This window comes from Balaenoptera physalus (genome assembly GCF_965194825.1).
Source record: "Balaenoptera physalus genome assembly, chromosome: 2".
NCBI lineage: Eukaryota > Metazoa > Chordata > Mammalia > Artiodactyla > Balaenopteridae > Balaenoptera > Balaenoptera physalus.
The window spans coordinates 46,179,651-46,196,885 of NC_138883.1; the positions used below are offsets into that span (position 1 = coordinate 46,179,651).

The window sequence follows — 17,235 nt, forward strand, 5'->3', positions numbered from 1 at the left end:
CTGTGAGAGCCAAGAGGGAAGAACAGAGGCCATCAGTCACCCTCAGCCCTTCCCAGCCCCCGGGCTGCCAGCAGGATGCCTCCTTGGGGTCTGCTCACAGTTTGACCGTTATGAGGTCTACGGGGGTCAGGGTTCTATGACTAAATGACAGCTAACATCTGAGAGCTAACATAACGGGCACCGCCCTGGGACTTTGATGTGGATTCTTCAATCCTCACGACAATCCTATGAAGTAGGCACTCTATCTCCATTTACAGCTGGAGAAGTAAAACAGAGAGCTTAATAATTTCTCAAAGGTCACACAGCCATTGGGGGGCAGGGCTGGAATATGAGCCCAGAAGGTTAACCCGTGTGCTCTACAGCCTTCTTCCACTATGTCACGGGCCCTGAGCACTCACGTTCCCGTCAAGAGGCCACACAGCAAGAAAGCGGCAGAACCAGGATCTGTGCCCCTTCCTTCAGACCACAGTCCGGTTCTGATGTCTGTCTGTACAGCCGACTTGGAAGGAGTGGCCTCTGAGCCCCACTAGGACGTAAGCGCCATGAGAAAAAAGACGGTGTCTGTCCTCATCAATCCTGCAGGTCCCCCCTGCCTGGATCAGCTCCTGGCAGTAAATGCAGGTTGAGTGAACGAATGAATGAGTCTCTGGCGTTATAATCACCTCTCCAAATGGGAGAGCTGACCCCATGTCTAGGGCTCTGACTCCAGGTGAAGAGGAGCGATATGAGAATGAAGATGATGATGTTTGCAATCGCTCTGGACCTAGGACACCGACTGCTCCCCACTCCTCAGGCCCTCCCCGCAGAAAGACCCGGAGGTCACAGGCTTCGCCTGGGTCCACGCAGGGAGGCGGCCGCGGACCCGTGGCATCATGCTCGGACACCGTGCTCCCATTGGTCTGGTGACCTCAGCGCTGAAGAACTCGTCCTCTCCAGCAGGCCTCAAGTTCTGGGAGGGTGCACAGCAGCCAGCAGGGTTTCAGGAACCAGCACATTCTTTCCAAGAAGAGTCAGCTTTAGTCATTCACTGATGTTTCAGTCAAAATGCTTTACCTCCGATGGCCACAAGATGGAATAGACTCGCTTTCCCAGCTACACAGGGGAGGTTTGTACCAAGCCTGTGAGGAGACTCCAGGAGACAGGGCTGACGTAGTTTAACCAGATGATGGGGAGGGGAGGTGCTGCAAAACAGTTATTTCCTGAGGGAGAGAGAGGTGTGTGTGTGTGTGTGTGTGTGCGTGTGTGTGTGTGTGGTGGGGTGGAGTATCTAAGTCATCAGCACAGTTGATCTCAGAAAGTGTTTCTTCCTTAGAATTCCTAAATTTCCTGGGGGGCGGGGGAGCAGGGAAGAGAAGGCCACAGTGAGCTGGTGGCAACTGATTTCTGGGCTGTGTTTTTCCACTTCTAGGCTTTTGTGACCCAAAAGAATGGTTCCCGATTCCAGTCAGAGGCTCACGTACATGTGGTGAGAAGGACACTCACGGGTTCTAGGTCTCTTGGTTTATCTCATTCTTTCTCCCATTTCCCCCCTTTCTTCCTTCTTTTACTAAGGTTTAAAATGTTTGGTTTGAAAGAAGAAATTCGGGCCCAGAGGAGTAGAAGTAATCTCAAGTGATGGAAGAGACCTCCTCTGGAGTATGGACAACATGTGACAGGTGGGGACAAGGATCAAGTGGCTGTTTTTTGGGGGTTTTTTTGTGTTTTTGTTTTTTAAACTATGAAAACTAGTCCTTTGGTTTTTGGAGTCAGAATTTTGGCCACCTGGTATGATGATTTAGTATTCTCCTAAGATTTTTCCTTATTTAGTGCAGACAGCTTTTTTGCTCATCTTCCTTTTTGGTTGGATTTTTCAAAAGTTATTTCATATGCAAAACAGAGCAGTCAGCGAGTGATGCGAAAATGATTTGTGCTTCCAGGCAGGCAAGACTATATTCTTAAGCAATATAATGTAGGCAGAGGATTCTGTAATGGGACACTTAGTCACGGGAGAAACGTGGACTCCTAAAGTTAGCATTCACAGAGCTGGTAGAGCCCAGAACATTTTGGGGATAGGCTGGATGGAGGGGAGAATTTGGTTAGGCCATCGAATGATGGTGGATCTCACCGTGGTGTCCTAAACTTGGTTATTACAAAGTCAGACTTATTGAGGGTTGCCACTGCTGGTAACCAGAGTGAAAGCTTAAGTCACTTAAGATCACTAGGCTTAATGAAATAATCATTCTTTCTAGGGAGAGAACAAAGTGACAAACGTAAGTTTTCATTTCTCATTCTCTTGCTCTGCCCATCTGTGTCTTTCTGTGCTTTCCTAAATCTAACCAACTGAGTTCATTTCCTTGAAATGCATGAAAAGACTGATAAAATAACATTAATAAGAACCAATTAATTTGGGATTGGTGATAGTTCAAGGAGGGGCTGGGCTGCAGTTACCTTTGTATTATGGGAAAAACAGGTCTTCAAAGCAAATTAATAGCATAAAAAGATCCCAGAGGTAATATTTATGAGAATGAATTATTTTCTGGGGCTTTAGCAACTTCCAATTGACCATCCATAATTGATGACTGAATTCATTCTGATCTAATCAATAAAAGGAGGACCAATCTGGCAAACCTTGGGTTAGCCCAATTCAAGCGTCAGTTAATAACACTGTAGAGAAGTCAAGGTTAAGGGCAACAGTGATGTGGACCAAGGACAAAGCAGGGCAGACAGAAGCAGCGGATGGCACTCTGGGGAGGAGGAGCAAAGAGCCTGAAAGCTCTGTTTTCATCTTCAACTTCTGAATTCCTTCTTCCTCTTGGAACTTGTCTCCCAAGGGCCTGGTGTTGCAAGAGGGGTCCAGATCTTCCTCCTCTTTCTTGGGGGTTTTGCTGACCTTACAAGAAGAGGGAGAGCCTGGGAAGGGGGCAGCCTCAGGGAAGAAGGCTAAGGAGCGGGGCTTGCCTTTCATCTGGGCCCTCAGGAATCCTCAGGGTGCACAGGTGGTCCAGCCCAACCCTCCAGGGAGGCTTGGGGCCAAGGAGCTGGCAATAGAGTATTGTTTTGTCTGACTCTCTTTTCTGCACATCATCTGGGGACCAGGAGAGCTGCCCGCAACCGCAGAGGTTAAGAGCACTGACTCTGGAGCTGGCGCTGGCCTGCCTGGTCCAAATCCCGGATGCCACTGCCTCCCAACTCTTCTGTAAATTGGGGTTAATAATAGCACCTCTACCTCATATGGCTGTTGCAAGGATTAAATGTATTAATATTCTTAAGTGCTTGGATACCCACTTGGCACAAAGTACATGCTAAATGTTTGTTTAATAAATAACTGTGTTATATATGCTGGAATATGATAACACTTCAATTTTTACATTAATCTTCAATGAAGACTTTTCACAAATTCCAACTGGCCTTATCTCCCTGAAGTAATTTATAAAACAGTGATGTTTCAAGGCACACTTATGCAAATAAATGCCAAACATTTTAACACGGACCGAGCTTCTACATATGCACTGAGAAATGAATTCAGAACTTTCTAGGTGCAAGCGAAAAAAATGAGTATTTATCTGCTCACGTTGAAAAAAAGTAAAATAGAATGTTGATTTTTCAGCATATCTGCATCATCATCATTCCCTTGTCTCCCCCAAAACTCCCTGTCATTGTTCAAGGCTTCACTCTACCCCTCCCCGTGATTCCTCCCCCAGATTGTCACTGTAATTCACCTTTAATACGCAATTAGATTCCTCAATTTCAAACCAGATTAAGGTAATGGGTTCTAAAGTACGACGAGGCTTATGTTTAACTGCATCCAAGAAGCTGCAGTACTATGAAAAATCAAGAATGGTACCGCTTTACTCTTAGATTGCAGCTCAGACCAAAATAGACCAGCACTGGGCTCTTCACCCTGCCACCAACTATAATTAGCTTGTCTGCAGCAAGAAGGGAGAAAAAATTACACTACCACTTAAGGTGCGGAGAGAACAACTCGTTTTTGTCCTTTCAGAGCCCCCTGTTGTGGATAAACCACCAAGTGTTTTGTGGTCATTCATTAAATCATACCCACTCCCCACTCGATGTCCACCCGGACTAACACCGTCATTTTGACCATGTAAATTGAGTTGCCGAAGATCACATTCAGCTCTTCCTCTGGGAATCCTTTCCCTCTACAGCTTTTTCCCAACCCCACCTGTTTAAGGAATGAGATCTGGACTTGTCATAGGGCGCCCTGATAAACAAGGAATGATGCCCTGTGTAGTCCTGCCCCTGGAACCTAAGCAGACAGTGAGGTACTGGAACCACCACGCATTACAAAGACTGAAATCCCAACATACTTTCTTTGCTGTCGATATCCTGATATGTCTAGAAGGGTTTTCCGAGGGAAAGACCGAAAGAGCTTCTGCACCTGCTGTTTCCATGACAACAATCGTTTTTTCTGTGTCTCTGTAAATGCCTGCAAAAACAAACAGGACTTTTTAATGGGTGACGCAGCCTGGCATTAGAGGGAGAAACACGCGATTAATAGGGGAAACGTAGGAGTCCTCCAGCTGCCTTTTCTTCACCTTGTTTCCAACCTGGTCCAAACAGCAGTCAGTTTTATTTGGGAGCTGCCTGTACTGACAATTCAAGTTATTTGACATTGGAGGTGCCTGGTAAGGTACATGCCTTAAGCTTTTGACAACCCTCGATTTTGGTTGCATTTCTGACAAATCCATACCCACCTTCCACTTTCCCCTGACTCCACTCTGGACTCTGTTTATTAACCAAGAATGAATTGCAAAATTGATTGTTGACTACTCGGGCTTTTACAGGCATTTTTATAATCCATGGAAATGCTAAACCACTCCAAAAAATCAATCTGCTTGATGGTGTGTGTTCACCCTGGAGTGGTCTGTGGGGCTTCAGAAAAGGGAATGTACTCTCTGCGTGTCTGGGCTCTGCTGAGAAATCTCCAGTTAAAGGGCCCCATGCTCTACACAACCCCAGTGCACCATTCCTCACCTAAATTTTGTCTAAGGTTTAGGAAAATGGGTAGATCTGATGCCTTCTCAAGTCTTTTCTAGTAAAACTGGTGTTTGGGGATGCTTTGCCTATTGCCCCATACGTAACGCACTCTCACCTATATCACGTGTCTTTGTGTGTACAGCCTATGTACTCAAGCGCAGCCCAGGAAAGGACTTCATAGGGGCTATGAGACCCCAAGGCGGGGACTCTCAAATTCATGATATATTAGGATCCCCCCAGGAGACTGTTAAAATGCAGATTTCTGAACTCCCTCCCCCAACCGGAGCCTGATTTCATAGATATGGAGAGGAGTCTAGGGGGTTTGTGTTTGCAGCAAGTGCCCTGGGAATTCTGCTGCAGATAGGTCATGGCCATGTAGTGTTCTAGATGGTGAGGACCACACATGCAATATAGGAAACCCCTGTCAAGTGCCTAGAACTGTGGTCCACGCACTGTCATAAATCCACCAGATCTGACTGATTAGCAGTAACAGTGATGGAGATATCATACCCAAGTAGTTTTGTCAATAAAGCACGAAATACTTTAAGTAGAAATAAATGAATACTTAGAGTAACAGACTATATGTCTGTTTCCCATAAAGGAAACAGATTCCTTAAACAGGCAGAAAAAAATGACAGCTTTATTTTCTTCCAATGACATTTCATCTTTAAGGACCTGAACACAGGAGAGCTACGTGAACAAAAGCAAGAAGATGTTAGTCATATTGTGGAAAAGGTACTGACGACTTGCCAACCCCTTCCTCCTGGGTGACCTTAGCCAGATGCCACTGAGCAGAGTCATCAAGGAGGACTTCCCCAGCAGGCACTCAGTGCCCCGTTAGAGAAAAATGTGCTGACACGCCTTAAGGTGCATGGTGGATGGTCTCACGGCTAAGAGGTGAGTATGTGGTTCTCCTCTGTGGTCCCTCTCATTTGCTGGTTATGCTCAGCGAGTGTCCAGCTATACAGGAATAGCTCCAAGAGCTGCAAAAGGCAAGCATTTCTGCTAGGCTAATAAAGGGACGGGTAGATTCTGCTTTTGACCAGCTTATTCAGCCAAATGTTGAGCGAGGACACAAGATGCAGGTGCGCAGCTCAAGATGACTTGGGGAGGAGAGTCCAGCCCAGTGGGTCAGTGGAAGCCTCTGGATGCAAATGGGCAGGGCTCGAATCCCTGCACATCTTTATGCAAGTTCCTCTACCTGAGACTCAGCTCCTTCTAAAAACTCAGGTTAATAATACCTCATCAAAGGGATGTTGTAAGGATTAAATGAAATTCACACACAAAGGGCACTTAGGACACTCAGAACACGCCTGGCTCTTCGTCATGGTTCACTGTGTGCTGCCCACAGACGCTCTGACTAGGTTTTTCGGTTGCATGGACCGGCCCTTTGGTGGCTTCATAAGCTTTGGTATTCAACCATGGCCTTAAACTCTAACCAATGACTTCGAGGTCTCAAAACTACAACATTGAGCTGGTCTGGAGCCCACCTGAGTTTCCAAGTGACAAAGGAGTAAATGGCTCACTTTACAGATGTGCATTCATAGTGCTTCCAGGGACACTGGTTCATATGTGACATTTCCCATGGTGGCCAAGAGCACCCAAGAAGATGGAAATGTTTACGCCCCCTCAGAGAGGTCAGCTCAGCCACTCAGCAGCGGGCCAGCAGCTCACATAGCTGGGGCTGCAGATCGGGACGGGCCCCTTAGGCGTGCTCAGTGTGTGGCTCTTCTTCTCAGTCCTGGGAGCTGCGGCTGGGAGGCCTGGAGAGGAGCTAAGACCATGGTTGGTAATGAGCGATTTCTGAGAGCTGGTTCCCGTGTGCGCCTGCAAATAGCACTCAGTTGTGGGAGCTCTGCTCTCGGCTGGGATGCCAGCACCTCACCTCAGCCCGCTCCAGGCAGCTCTGGGCTGCGCTGGCAGCAGCTTCCTCGGGGGCTGGAGGGGAAGGAAGACTCCACACTCCAGAATGCCCAGACACAGCCGGTCAGCCACTTCTGAGCTCTCTGTCCCTGTCAGGCCCAGACCCATATGTCTGTCTGGATGAAGATGTGTCCTACAGCTCTTGTGGCTGGATTACTAAGGGTCATAAAGGGGGCAAGAGCTCGTCTTCCCAGAACCTTCTCAAGACGGCGAGGAGGCGAGAAGCCTGGGCTTATAATCCAGGAGACGAAGCGACTGGTCTCAGAAATAAGATTCAGAACTTTCCTGTCCTTTTACTCCTCTAGGGAGTTGGCTCCTTTGTCCCTGGAGAGGAAGGAAGGTGTCTCGGCAGTCAACACCCTCCCATCCACTGGCTAAAGAACAGCACGCTCGGGTTGTGAAAGGGAGCCCTGGGTCTCGGAGCCCCGGCCAGTCTTCAGCCCGGATGGAGACTGTGCCTCGACAGGGCCTCACAGGGAGGGTGGGTTCTGCACACAAAGAATAACCCGAGGCTGTGGAAAATTATTCACACGTGTTTCCTCTACTCAAACTCAAATCATAAAAAGCCTCAAACACCATTTTCCCTCCCGAAGCAGAGAGCAGGCCCCTCCATCCTGACACGCATGCAGGCAAGCAGACGGGGCACGAGCTCCTTTCTGCGCGTGACTCCTGTCAGTGACGCGCCACCCTCCACTGCAGTCAGGGGAGATGAGCCCACACGGGGCCACCTTGGCACCTGTCACTTGGAGCTCCAGGGAGGAAAAGGGGAAAGACACAGAAAGGAGAGCCAGGATGCCCAGGGAGGGCATGCATGACTGCAGGAAAGGCAGAAGCACCAGCGTCGGGGCTGGTGTGGACCAATAAGGAAGCTAGCACGCCATCCAACGGAGGCAGCTGCAGGGCTCGTTACTCTGTCTCCTGGGCTCAGCAGACTGGAGGCGAGGTGGGAGGGAACTTGTCCTCCAGTATCTTCAAGGCTCAGTGCTGAGCGTGGGCATGGGAGAGGAAGCAGGGTTCTGGCTTGCTTTTTCAGAAATTTAAATGCTCCCCTGATCAGACCCCGCTGAAGCCTACTCCAAGCGTCCTCCTCCCCTCCGAGCGCTGTTCCCTCTGCCTGACTGCTCTCTTCCGCTTCCTCACGGACCAAGGCTTTCCCACTAAGATTCTGCTCGCCTTTCAGGTCTAGCTTGGACGGAGTGCCTCGGGGCTCTGGGTGGGTACCCACCACACCTCCTGGGCTCCAGTTCCTCGGAGGTGGCCTTATTGTCATATGTGTGATGACCTGTTTTCCTTTTGTCCCACTCACTCCCCTCCCACAGGAAGCTCCCTAGCCAGGGGCACGACCTAGGTGCTTAATAAATATCTACAGAATGAATGAGCTCTAAAATCCATCCCCTGTTCTTGCCTTCTCTCCTTCCTATTGTTTTTTTGCTGGCCCAAATGAGAGCAGCGTCAGGATTGTACATTGAAAAGGGTGAGTGGGAGGTTGGGTGGAGGCTACCTAGAGATTGTCATACTGAGTGAAGTAAGTCAGATAGAGAAAGACAAATATCATATATCACTTATATGTGGAATCTAAAAAAATGGTACAAATGAACTTATTTACAAAACAGAAACAGAGTCACAGATGTAAAAAAAAAAAACCTTACGGTTACCAAGGAGGAAAGCGGGGTCTGGGGGAGGGATAAATTGGGAGATATTGGGACTGACATAGACACACTACTCTATATAAAATAGATGACTAATAAGGACCTGATGCATAGCACAGGGAACTCTACGCAATACTCTGTAATGACCTCTATGGGAAAAGAATCTAAAAAAGAGTGGATATATGTATACGTATAGCTGATGCACTTTGCTGTACAGCAGAAACTAATGTAACATTGTAAATCAGCTCTACTCCAATAAAAATTTAAAAAAATAAAAACAATTCCTATAAGAATCACAAGTCAAAATACAGCAGACTAACCACCAAACCACATACAACATACACACAGACACACATTATCTCTTCTGAACGCTCTCCTTTTCTCCCAGCCCTCCTCCAATTTTCCTGAGCTCAAAGGGAAAATGTTTCCACACCCCTGGGGCTAGGTGGCAGCACTGTGGTCGGCCACCCCAGGCTCGGTCCCTGGGGCAGGCTTCCGGAGCCGGACGTTTCTCTCAGGCATTTGCCCCCAGGTCAGAGCTCAGTCCAGGCGAATCTTTGGACCCCAGAGTAATATGCAAGCTGCGTTTAGGTTTGAAGCCACCACAGCCAAGTTCTGCCTGAGCTATTATTAATGACCCCCCCCACCCCGCTCAAACACAAGGTGTTGGACACCCGAATGATCACAGCACAGAAACTCTGAGAACCACTTCTAAGCAATGAGAAAACGCAGTTTCGTGAAACCTGTCACTACTCACCTCATGGATTAGACACTTGTCTATGAGCTGTAAATAGGAACTTATATTCTCCTCGTCGGGTCTGGAGACCAAGAGTTGTGTGCACACTGGGAATTAAAAAAAAAAAAAAAGGGAAGGTGAATTACAGAAATGCATACCCATCCTAACCTCTGAGATCTGCCTCTGATTTCCTTTCAGGACCAATATTTTGAGAGGTATGTGTGACTGTGGCTTTATGTCACGTTCACAAAAAAGGCCAGGAGGCTCCTCATTCCACAGAAGTCAAAGGCTTGGTCACCACAGGAGCCCTTGCCTCCAGAAGCCCCTTTGGTTAATTCCACGCATACCATTCTATATTAAGCCTTCTGCAACCCAGCCCGAGACAGACACTCTGGGAGAGGAAGAATGCAGCAGCGTCCCCGAGCCCTGTCTTTGAAAGAGGTTCCTTTTGAGAGGGAGTTCAAAGGCATTAAAGACCATCAGCCCTTATCAGAGAGCAAGAGCCATAATTTTATGAATGAGCCGCACATCTCATTTGGAGGAGTGAGGCTGGCACATCTTTTAGGATGTGAGGTGTGTGGGCACGCACATGAGCAGGGAGACTGCTTCTCAATCAGAGGAGGGTGATTTTCTCAAAGCGATACCCACATTTACACATGCACAGGCTCACATTCACCTACACACTCAAGTAAGTTCTCACAGAGACAGAGCAGAGCTAGTCTGCAGGTGGAGGACACCACCCCCCTGGACAGGTCATAGCCACGCTAGTGTAGCCCATTCTATTCTCATCCTAGAGGTCCTGATGCTCTGATTTTGATGGGAATGTTTAGGCCAGGTGGAGATGGTTGGACAAAGATGTCAGTGAGAAGTAAAAATGCCTCTCCATGAAGCTTGAAACCGGGCATCAGGATTCTTTTCTCTCCCTAACCCTGCATAACCAATCTGTCATAGAATCCCATTTATACCATTTCACATAGATTTTCAGTATAGCATTGTCGGTAATAACAAAACATGGAAACCATCTCAATGTCCATTCATTGTGGCCCTGTTCAATTATGGTTTATGCATACAGGGGAATAGTATGCAGCCTTTAAAAAAGAATGAGGTGGTGCTTTTGTATTGCTAGAAATACTGAAAGCATATAATGTAAAAAAAAACAAGCTGCAGAGAAACATGTAAGCAACACCTGTTTGTGTGTAAAAAGGATGCTCATGTGCTTATATATGATTATAATGTTTCTGAAGGGATATTCCGCACCGTTTAGAGTGGTTACCTCTGAGGAGGAAGATGGCAGGGTCTGGGGTGGAGGTGGGCGTATTTTTCACCTTTCACTACTTTGTTTAGCTTTGATTTTTTATGTAGAGCATGAATTAATTTTATAATTTATTTGAAAGTAGTTAAATTTTAAAAAGACACCATGTCAGAGGACTGCGAATCCCCTGAGGGCAGAGCCCACATGGGTCTTGTCACAGGGAAGGGGGGTGACGCACCACACTCTCAGATAACCACGCCCACCTGTACCTCCACCCACGGGGCCATCTGCTCTAATCCACACAGCAAAGAGCCCACTTGGGGTTGGGGGAGAGTGAGAAGGTGGGGGGACCCACCCTGACCAGGAAGCGACTGGCATTTCAGCTCCAAGGGATGCTACAAACCATCTCCTCTGCGCCAGATTTCTACAGATTTCAGTCTTTTTAAGGACACGTACTATAGGGAAAGTCTCACTGCGCCTATAAGATTCAGCTGTCCTTTTCGTTAGAACCCAGTCTTAAATGGTCTGAAATATTGCACAATGGAAGAGAAAAAACTTGTTTCCCCTTCCCAAAGGAAAAGTACTGGTATTCACTACATTTTTTAAATAATCGAGATTTTTTGAGAAATACCCCATCAAGCACAAATTATTCTAGTGTCAGACAGGGTCAAGGATATATGCATAAGGGCCGGGCACAGGGCAGTCACAGGCAGAAGGGGGCGCTCTTACCCAAAGGACCACGTGGGAATTCTGTGCTGCCTTACAGACACACACAGCGTGGCTGTGGTACCTTCTGTGGCCCCTGGGAAGGCTGCCTTCAGCCTGAGGGTCCAAAGGCCCAATGAGCGCTCCGCCAGCAGGGCCCAGCAGGCCCTGGTCTGAGGAAGCGGGAGAGAAGGGAGCCAGGGTGAAGGAAGACGCCTTTGGGGATCAGAGAGCTTGGAATTCAGATCCAAATACCTTAACCTCTCTGGGCCGCACTTTCCTCATCTGTAAAATGGGCTAATGACATGTACTCTGGTAGTTCGCCCAGCACCCCGGGGAAGGTCCTCGGGAACTGGGAGCTCTGGTCAGTGGTGTCAAGAAGAGGAAAGGGGAGGCGGGAGAATCGGGTCCTACCTTTCCCCATGACACGTGTGAACTGCCCAGGGAGATCCCCCTCTGGCAGCGGGGTGACAGCCAGCTCCCCGTCACAGCTGCTCAGCTGGTGCGGTTGGAGCCCGCCACTGGCCCCAGCCGAGGCAGTGGCCGTGGCTCCGGCGGCCGCGGCGCTGTCTTTGCAGTCGGGGCTCTGGCTCTCCGGGCCCATCAGCGAAGGCGGGTGTGAGGCCTGGGACTCCCGGCGGCGAGCCTCGGGGGTGGCGCTCGGGGAGCTGTAGGCCTTGATGGGAGTCAGGATCATTTGGTGCAGCTCCTGGAGGGGGATGCGCAGGTTGCCCCCCTCGATGATGTCCTGGATGGTCAGAGGGAGAAGACCTCCATGAGGGTCAGGAACTAGGTGACCCTCCTCCATGCCGCCCCGCCTCTTCCCCGAGCTGTTCCCATGCAGGGCTCAGGGCTGCTGACCCCTTCATTAGAATGTTCTTTGGAAGAGCAACCATTTAAAACTGAATCATTCTATTGTTAGCCCAGGTAGAAAACTTGGAAAATACATACAGGTATAGCGAGGAAAATATGATCACTTTAAAATCCCACTATCTAGTGACGATCACTAAAATGATTTTGGTACATTTCCTTCCCTGGCTTCCTCAATGCCTTTCTTTAAAATGCATTTATTTAGTTTACATCCACACACTTTAGAAGCTGTAAAACAAAGTTATACAGGGTCACATGGTGGCTTCCTGACCTGCGTGTGATCTGTTTTAGATGAAGGAACATGCTCATTCACACCTTCATTCAGCGCATGATACAGGCAACATAGGCAGTGGTTAAAAGCACAGACTCTAGGACAGCTGCCTGGGTTTGAATTCTGACACTGCTGTGTGACCTTGGGTAGATGACTTAACCTCTTTGTACCTCAGTTTCCCTGTGGATAAAATGAAGGTAACAGTAGGACCTGCCTCATCAGGTGGTTGTGATGATGTTAATATTTGTAAAGCTGCAGGTTTCAGTGTTATGTGCTTCTTTGTTAAACCTATAAGTAAGTTTTGGGTGCTCTGACCTGCTGTGCACTGGGCTAGGCATGGGGATATGGCAGGAAAGCCAGTAGGGTTCCCTCAGGGAGTTTACATCCTGCCATGAGATGAACATTCGTCATGCTAGAGACTAAGGCACAGGGCAGGGCTGCTGGGAGGGGAGGCTCCGTGATGGGGTGACATGGGAGCAGGAACCCAGTTGAGCCTGAGCTGCAGGTTCCCGGGAAAGAGCGCTCCAGGCAGAGGGCACTGTGAGGGCACAGGCACTGAGGTGGGAGCCTGGAGGGTGTGAGGAACAGCAAGGAGGGCTGGCGTAGAACGGGGTGGGGGAGGGGAGGGGGTGGAAAATGAGGTCCAAGGAGCCATGGGGGCCTGAGTGTTGGAGTCAGCAGTCTGGGGCAGGGATGCAAGAATTTCTTCTCCAGGAGATGAGAACTGTATATACTATACAGGCAGAGCTTGGACATATTCCGGGTTTGGTTCCCAGCCACCTCAATAAACCAGTTATCTCAATAAAGCAAGTCACACAAATTTTTTTTCTTTTCTGGTGTATATAAAAGTTATGTTTACACTACACTATAGTCTATTAAATATTCGATAGCATTATGTCTAAAAAAGACAATGTACATACCTTCATTAAAAAACACTTATTGGGGCTTCCCTGGTGGCACAGTGGTTAGGAATCTGCCTGCCAATGCAGGGGACACGGGTTCGAGCCCTGGTCCAGGAAGATCACACATGCCATGGAGCAACTGAGCCCGTGCGCCACAGCTAAGGAGCCTGTGCTCTAGAGCCCGCGAGCCACAACTACTGAGCCCGCGCGCCTAGAGCCCGTGCTCCGCAACAAGAGAAGCCACCGCAATGAGAAGCCCGCGCACCGCAACTAGAGAAAGCCTGCGAGCAGCAACAAAGACCCAACACAGCAAAAATAAATAAATAAAATAGAAATCTCAAAAAGAAAAAAAAAAAGACTTCATTGCTAAATAATGCTAGCCATGACCAGAGTCTTTAACGAGTCATAATTTTTTTGCAATAGTAACATCAAAGATCACTGATCACAGATCACAATAACAAATATAATAATAATGAAAAAGTTTGAAATATTGTGAGAATTACCAAAATGTGACATAGAGACATGAAGTAAGAAGCAAATGCTGTTGGAAAAATGTCGCCAAAAGCCTTGTTCAACTCAGGGCTGCCACAAACCTTCAATTTGTTAAAAAGAAAAAAGAAAAAGGCGGTATGTGCGAAGTGCAATAAAGCGAGGTATGCCTGTAATGTATATAATTGTCTGTAATGCATACATGACTTTATATAATAAAATTATATCCTCCTGTACATAGAGTTTTATATCCTGGGCATTGTTTATTAGAAAAAGGAGTGAAAGTTGATTCTGATAGACATCTATCTGTTTGCCAGATGCTCACAGAGGCGCAGAACAGGCTCAGATGCTTGGGGCTGGAGGTCAGGGGTTGGGGGGTCTTTGCTGGTGTGGTGGGCGGACCTGCCCTGTCACAGTGCTGCCCAATGCTTATGCAGGAGACCTCTCCCCGGGACCCGGGAAGGACCGTGACTATCAGGGCCCTGATTACTAATGAAGTATTTAATCTTCTGAGCGCCCAGAATAGCAAGGACATAATTTTAAAAGCCTGAAGCATGAGTACCAACCCGTTCCGGGGATCCTCTTTTACCAAGAAAAATTGCTTGATGATGTCAAGGAACACAAGCTCATGGAACGTGATCATTTCTACACCCAGACCGCCCATCAATCAGTTAGAAAGAGGAAATCTGAAGACGCAGCCTTGGACAGGCGTGTTTCAGTTCTGGGCAGCAAAACACCGACAGCCCGCCCCGTCGCTGGTGGGAACCTGCTTTGTTCGTGGGTTGGAAGCAGAGCCTCAACTGTGCCTCAGCCTAGCTGGCACCCAGGGATTCGGAGGGAAGTGAAACGTTAAGTAGCCACCAGAACTGTCTCAAACCTGGCCAGGGCCACTATCCGGCCTATTTCAGGGGAGAGAATCCCATTTTCCTTGTAAAGAGGCAGGCTTCAGAGAGTCTACCCTCTTCCTTCTAAACCTGGCGGAGAGGGCCGTGTGTGGTGAGACCAGCCTGCAGCCTGTGTCTGCCAGCCTGATGCGTGAGTCAGGACGCTCCTGGTCATTCCCAGTTTTCCCACTGCCCGGGCTGGACCAGCCCTTTCCCAGAGTCTGATGCTGTCACGTGACTGGTTCCTTGACTTTGGACCTGGTGATCTATCAGGGCATGACACAGGGAGGCAAGCTAGTTGATCTATGCCAGGAGAGCCCCTGCCGCCTTTTCTGACCAAACTGTGTGCCAACTGGGCGACCCCTGCCTCGAGGTCCTCCAGTTTCTGCCAACCGCCCAGCCAGCACCTGGGTGTGGAAGGTCAGCCCTGACTGAGGAGGGGAAGGGAGAGGAGAGAGAAGGGATGAGGCTTCCCCATGAAAGGGGGCTGGGCAGGCGGAGCTGGCAGGCCCCTCTGGGTGACCACATGTACCCCTGCTGTGCCATCCCACGTGGCAGCTACCACTGAGGGGAGCTAATGCATACTTGTGATACTCTGTCAACTGCCACTGAAACCTTGTCTGCTCTCGTCACATGGCATGAAGGCTTCTGTAGTTACTCAGTGATGGGGAAGGAGATCTGGGTTATGCTAATAGCTGAACTCCTTCAAACAGGGAACATATACTTGTCCCAAGTTCAGATCTTATTCTATTGGGGACAACTACACCAAGAAGGAAACCATAAACATAATGAATAACGTTGGACACTTTCTGAAAATATCACAATCAGGAATCATGCTTTGTTTGACTTCTGTTTTGACTTCAAAGCCACTGTCTCAAAGACAACACCTGGCTTGTGACCAGTTGGCAATACTCCTGCTTATGCCAGCCTCTGTGGGGTGGCACTATGACCATCCGGTTACATTCCTGACTCTTCAGAGTGAAGTCCGGAACTTAGCACTGAGGACCCAAGTTGAGAAGGGAGCTAGCTCAATCCTGTACCCTCGACTGGCTGTGGGAATGAATTCTCCATGTTGACCAAAACAGGGAATCAGCCCAAGTCTCTACTGATCCTTCATACCCTAAATATAATCCTGTATTATGAACACAAAGAAGCAAAAATGAACACAAAGAAGCAAAGCTGCCCGTTAATTCCCGTGCAGAGCTGAGGAGCTCACGTGAGAGCAGAAGTGGAAAGGCTGGTCCTTCCTGCACAGCAATCCACTCAGGCAGGAACAGCTCAGGGCCAACAAGTGGGAAGGAGGCTACCATCTGACTATCCCAGCCTTCCTGGCCTGGCTTTCTTAGGTCTTGGAGGAAGACTGGTTCAGAGCCTCTCTAGGGGCATGTAACAGCCACAAGGGGCACATCATCTGGAAGCGAGAGCTTTGGCTGCCAGTGGCGGCCCCAGCACTTACGTAACTTCCCATGGCTCTATCCTTCTCTCTGGGTGAGAAGAACTGGACTCCTCACCCAACAGATTGCACTCCTGCATCTACTTAACTCTATTCTCCCTATGGGCCGGGCACTGTTAGACACGGGGGGTCTAAAAACAAATATGACAGAATCTTCGCCCTAAGATGCTTACAGTTACCGGGACCCAGGCAGCGTGAGGGTGCTGCCAGGGCAGGGAGCAGTGGGAACACAGACGCATATGTGTGTGAGTATGTTGTGTGTATCTCCTTTCCCCAGGCCAGGTTCCCAGGCTCAGAGAATGGTTCAGCTTCATCATTTGGGAGTCAGTTGAAAAAAGACAGTAAATAAAAGCACATGGAAACATTTTCATTATTAAAGATAAATGCTGGAAAATCTGCCCTGGTGACCATTCTAATCTCCCCTTTTCCTTTTCTACCAAATACCTTGAGAAGTCTACACTGCCTGACCCCACAGCCTCGATATCCTTTCACGCTCCCCGGTTCTTGGGTTTCTGCTTCCCCTCCCATCTCTCTGAAACCCTACTCATCACGGCTACCAGTGAGCTGCTGGTGGCCACTTCCTGGGGGCAGTGACAGTCCTCATGGGATGTGACCCCGCCACGGTCCCGCCCTCCCTCTGTGACCCTCAGGGGTCTGTCGCTGTTTGGTCCCTCCATGTCCTCTGCTGCTCCCCACCCAGGGTCTGTTCTTGGCTCTTATCGCTCGCCACACACTTCTGGGGGTACCAACCACCATCCATATACAAACGACCCACAGCTGAGCCTTGCAAAGCCTTGTGGACTCTAGACTTGTTCTCCTGGCCACTGACTTGCTGTTTCTGCCTGGGTGTCCCAAAGGCACCTCAGACTGCATCCGCCAAACTCAACTCCATTTCTCCCACGCTATAGCTCCTCCTCTATTTTCAGTTCCCAAATGGCGTGACACCCAAGCCCACACCTCCTGCCAATGCCCGGACTCCCGCTAACTGACTCTCTCATCCTTCTCCACCGTCACGGCGCCCGCCCTGGCTCAGGGGTCCACCACTGGCCACGGGCTCCCAGCGAGTCCTCCCGCCAGCGCTGGCTCCCCTCTGCTTTCCATCCTCACCGCGGTGGAGTGGTCTG

General features: G+C 49.0%; 1 protein-coding gene and 1 long non-coding RNA gene across 7 annotated transcripts in view; one reads left to right on the plus strand and one right to left on the minus strand.

Annotated features, from left to right (window-relative positions):
* The window catches only part of SAMD4A (sterile alpha motif domain containing 4A), a 221,215-nt gene that overhangs the window by 19,288 nt on the left and 184,692 nt on the right, over positions 1 to 17,235 (minus strand). For all 6 annotated transcript variants that reach the window (XR_014260777.1, XR_014260778.1, XR_014260779.1 and 3 more), the window contains 3 exons: positions 11,657 to 11,990; positions 9,307 to 9,392; positions 4,308 to 4,426 (listed from right to left, as the gene is read on the minus strand). Coding sequence is in view for 3 of the 6 variants with exons in the window: in XM_082450396.1 (XP_082306522.1) it covers positions 4,308 to 4,426; positions 9,307 to 9,392; positions 11,657 to 11,990 (539 nt within the window). In the remaining 3 variants the exon portion in view is untranslated. The remainder of the gene's footprint in view (positions 1 to 4,307; positions 4,427 to 9,306; positions 9,393 to 11,656; positions 11,991 to 17,235) is intronic.
* On the plus strand, positions 7 to 9,298 carry LOC309655396. Its single transcript, XR_014260812.1, has 3 exons — positions 7 to 1,655; positions 2,229 to 2,249; positions 5,650 to 9,298. It is a non-coding gene; the product is annotated as an uncharacterized lncRNA (long non-coding RNA).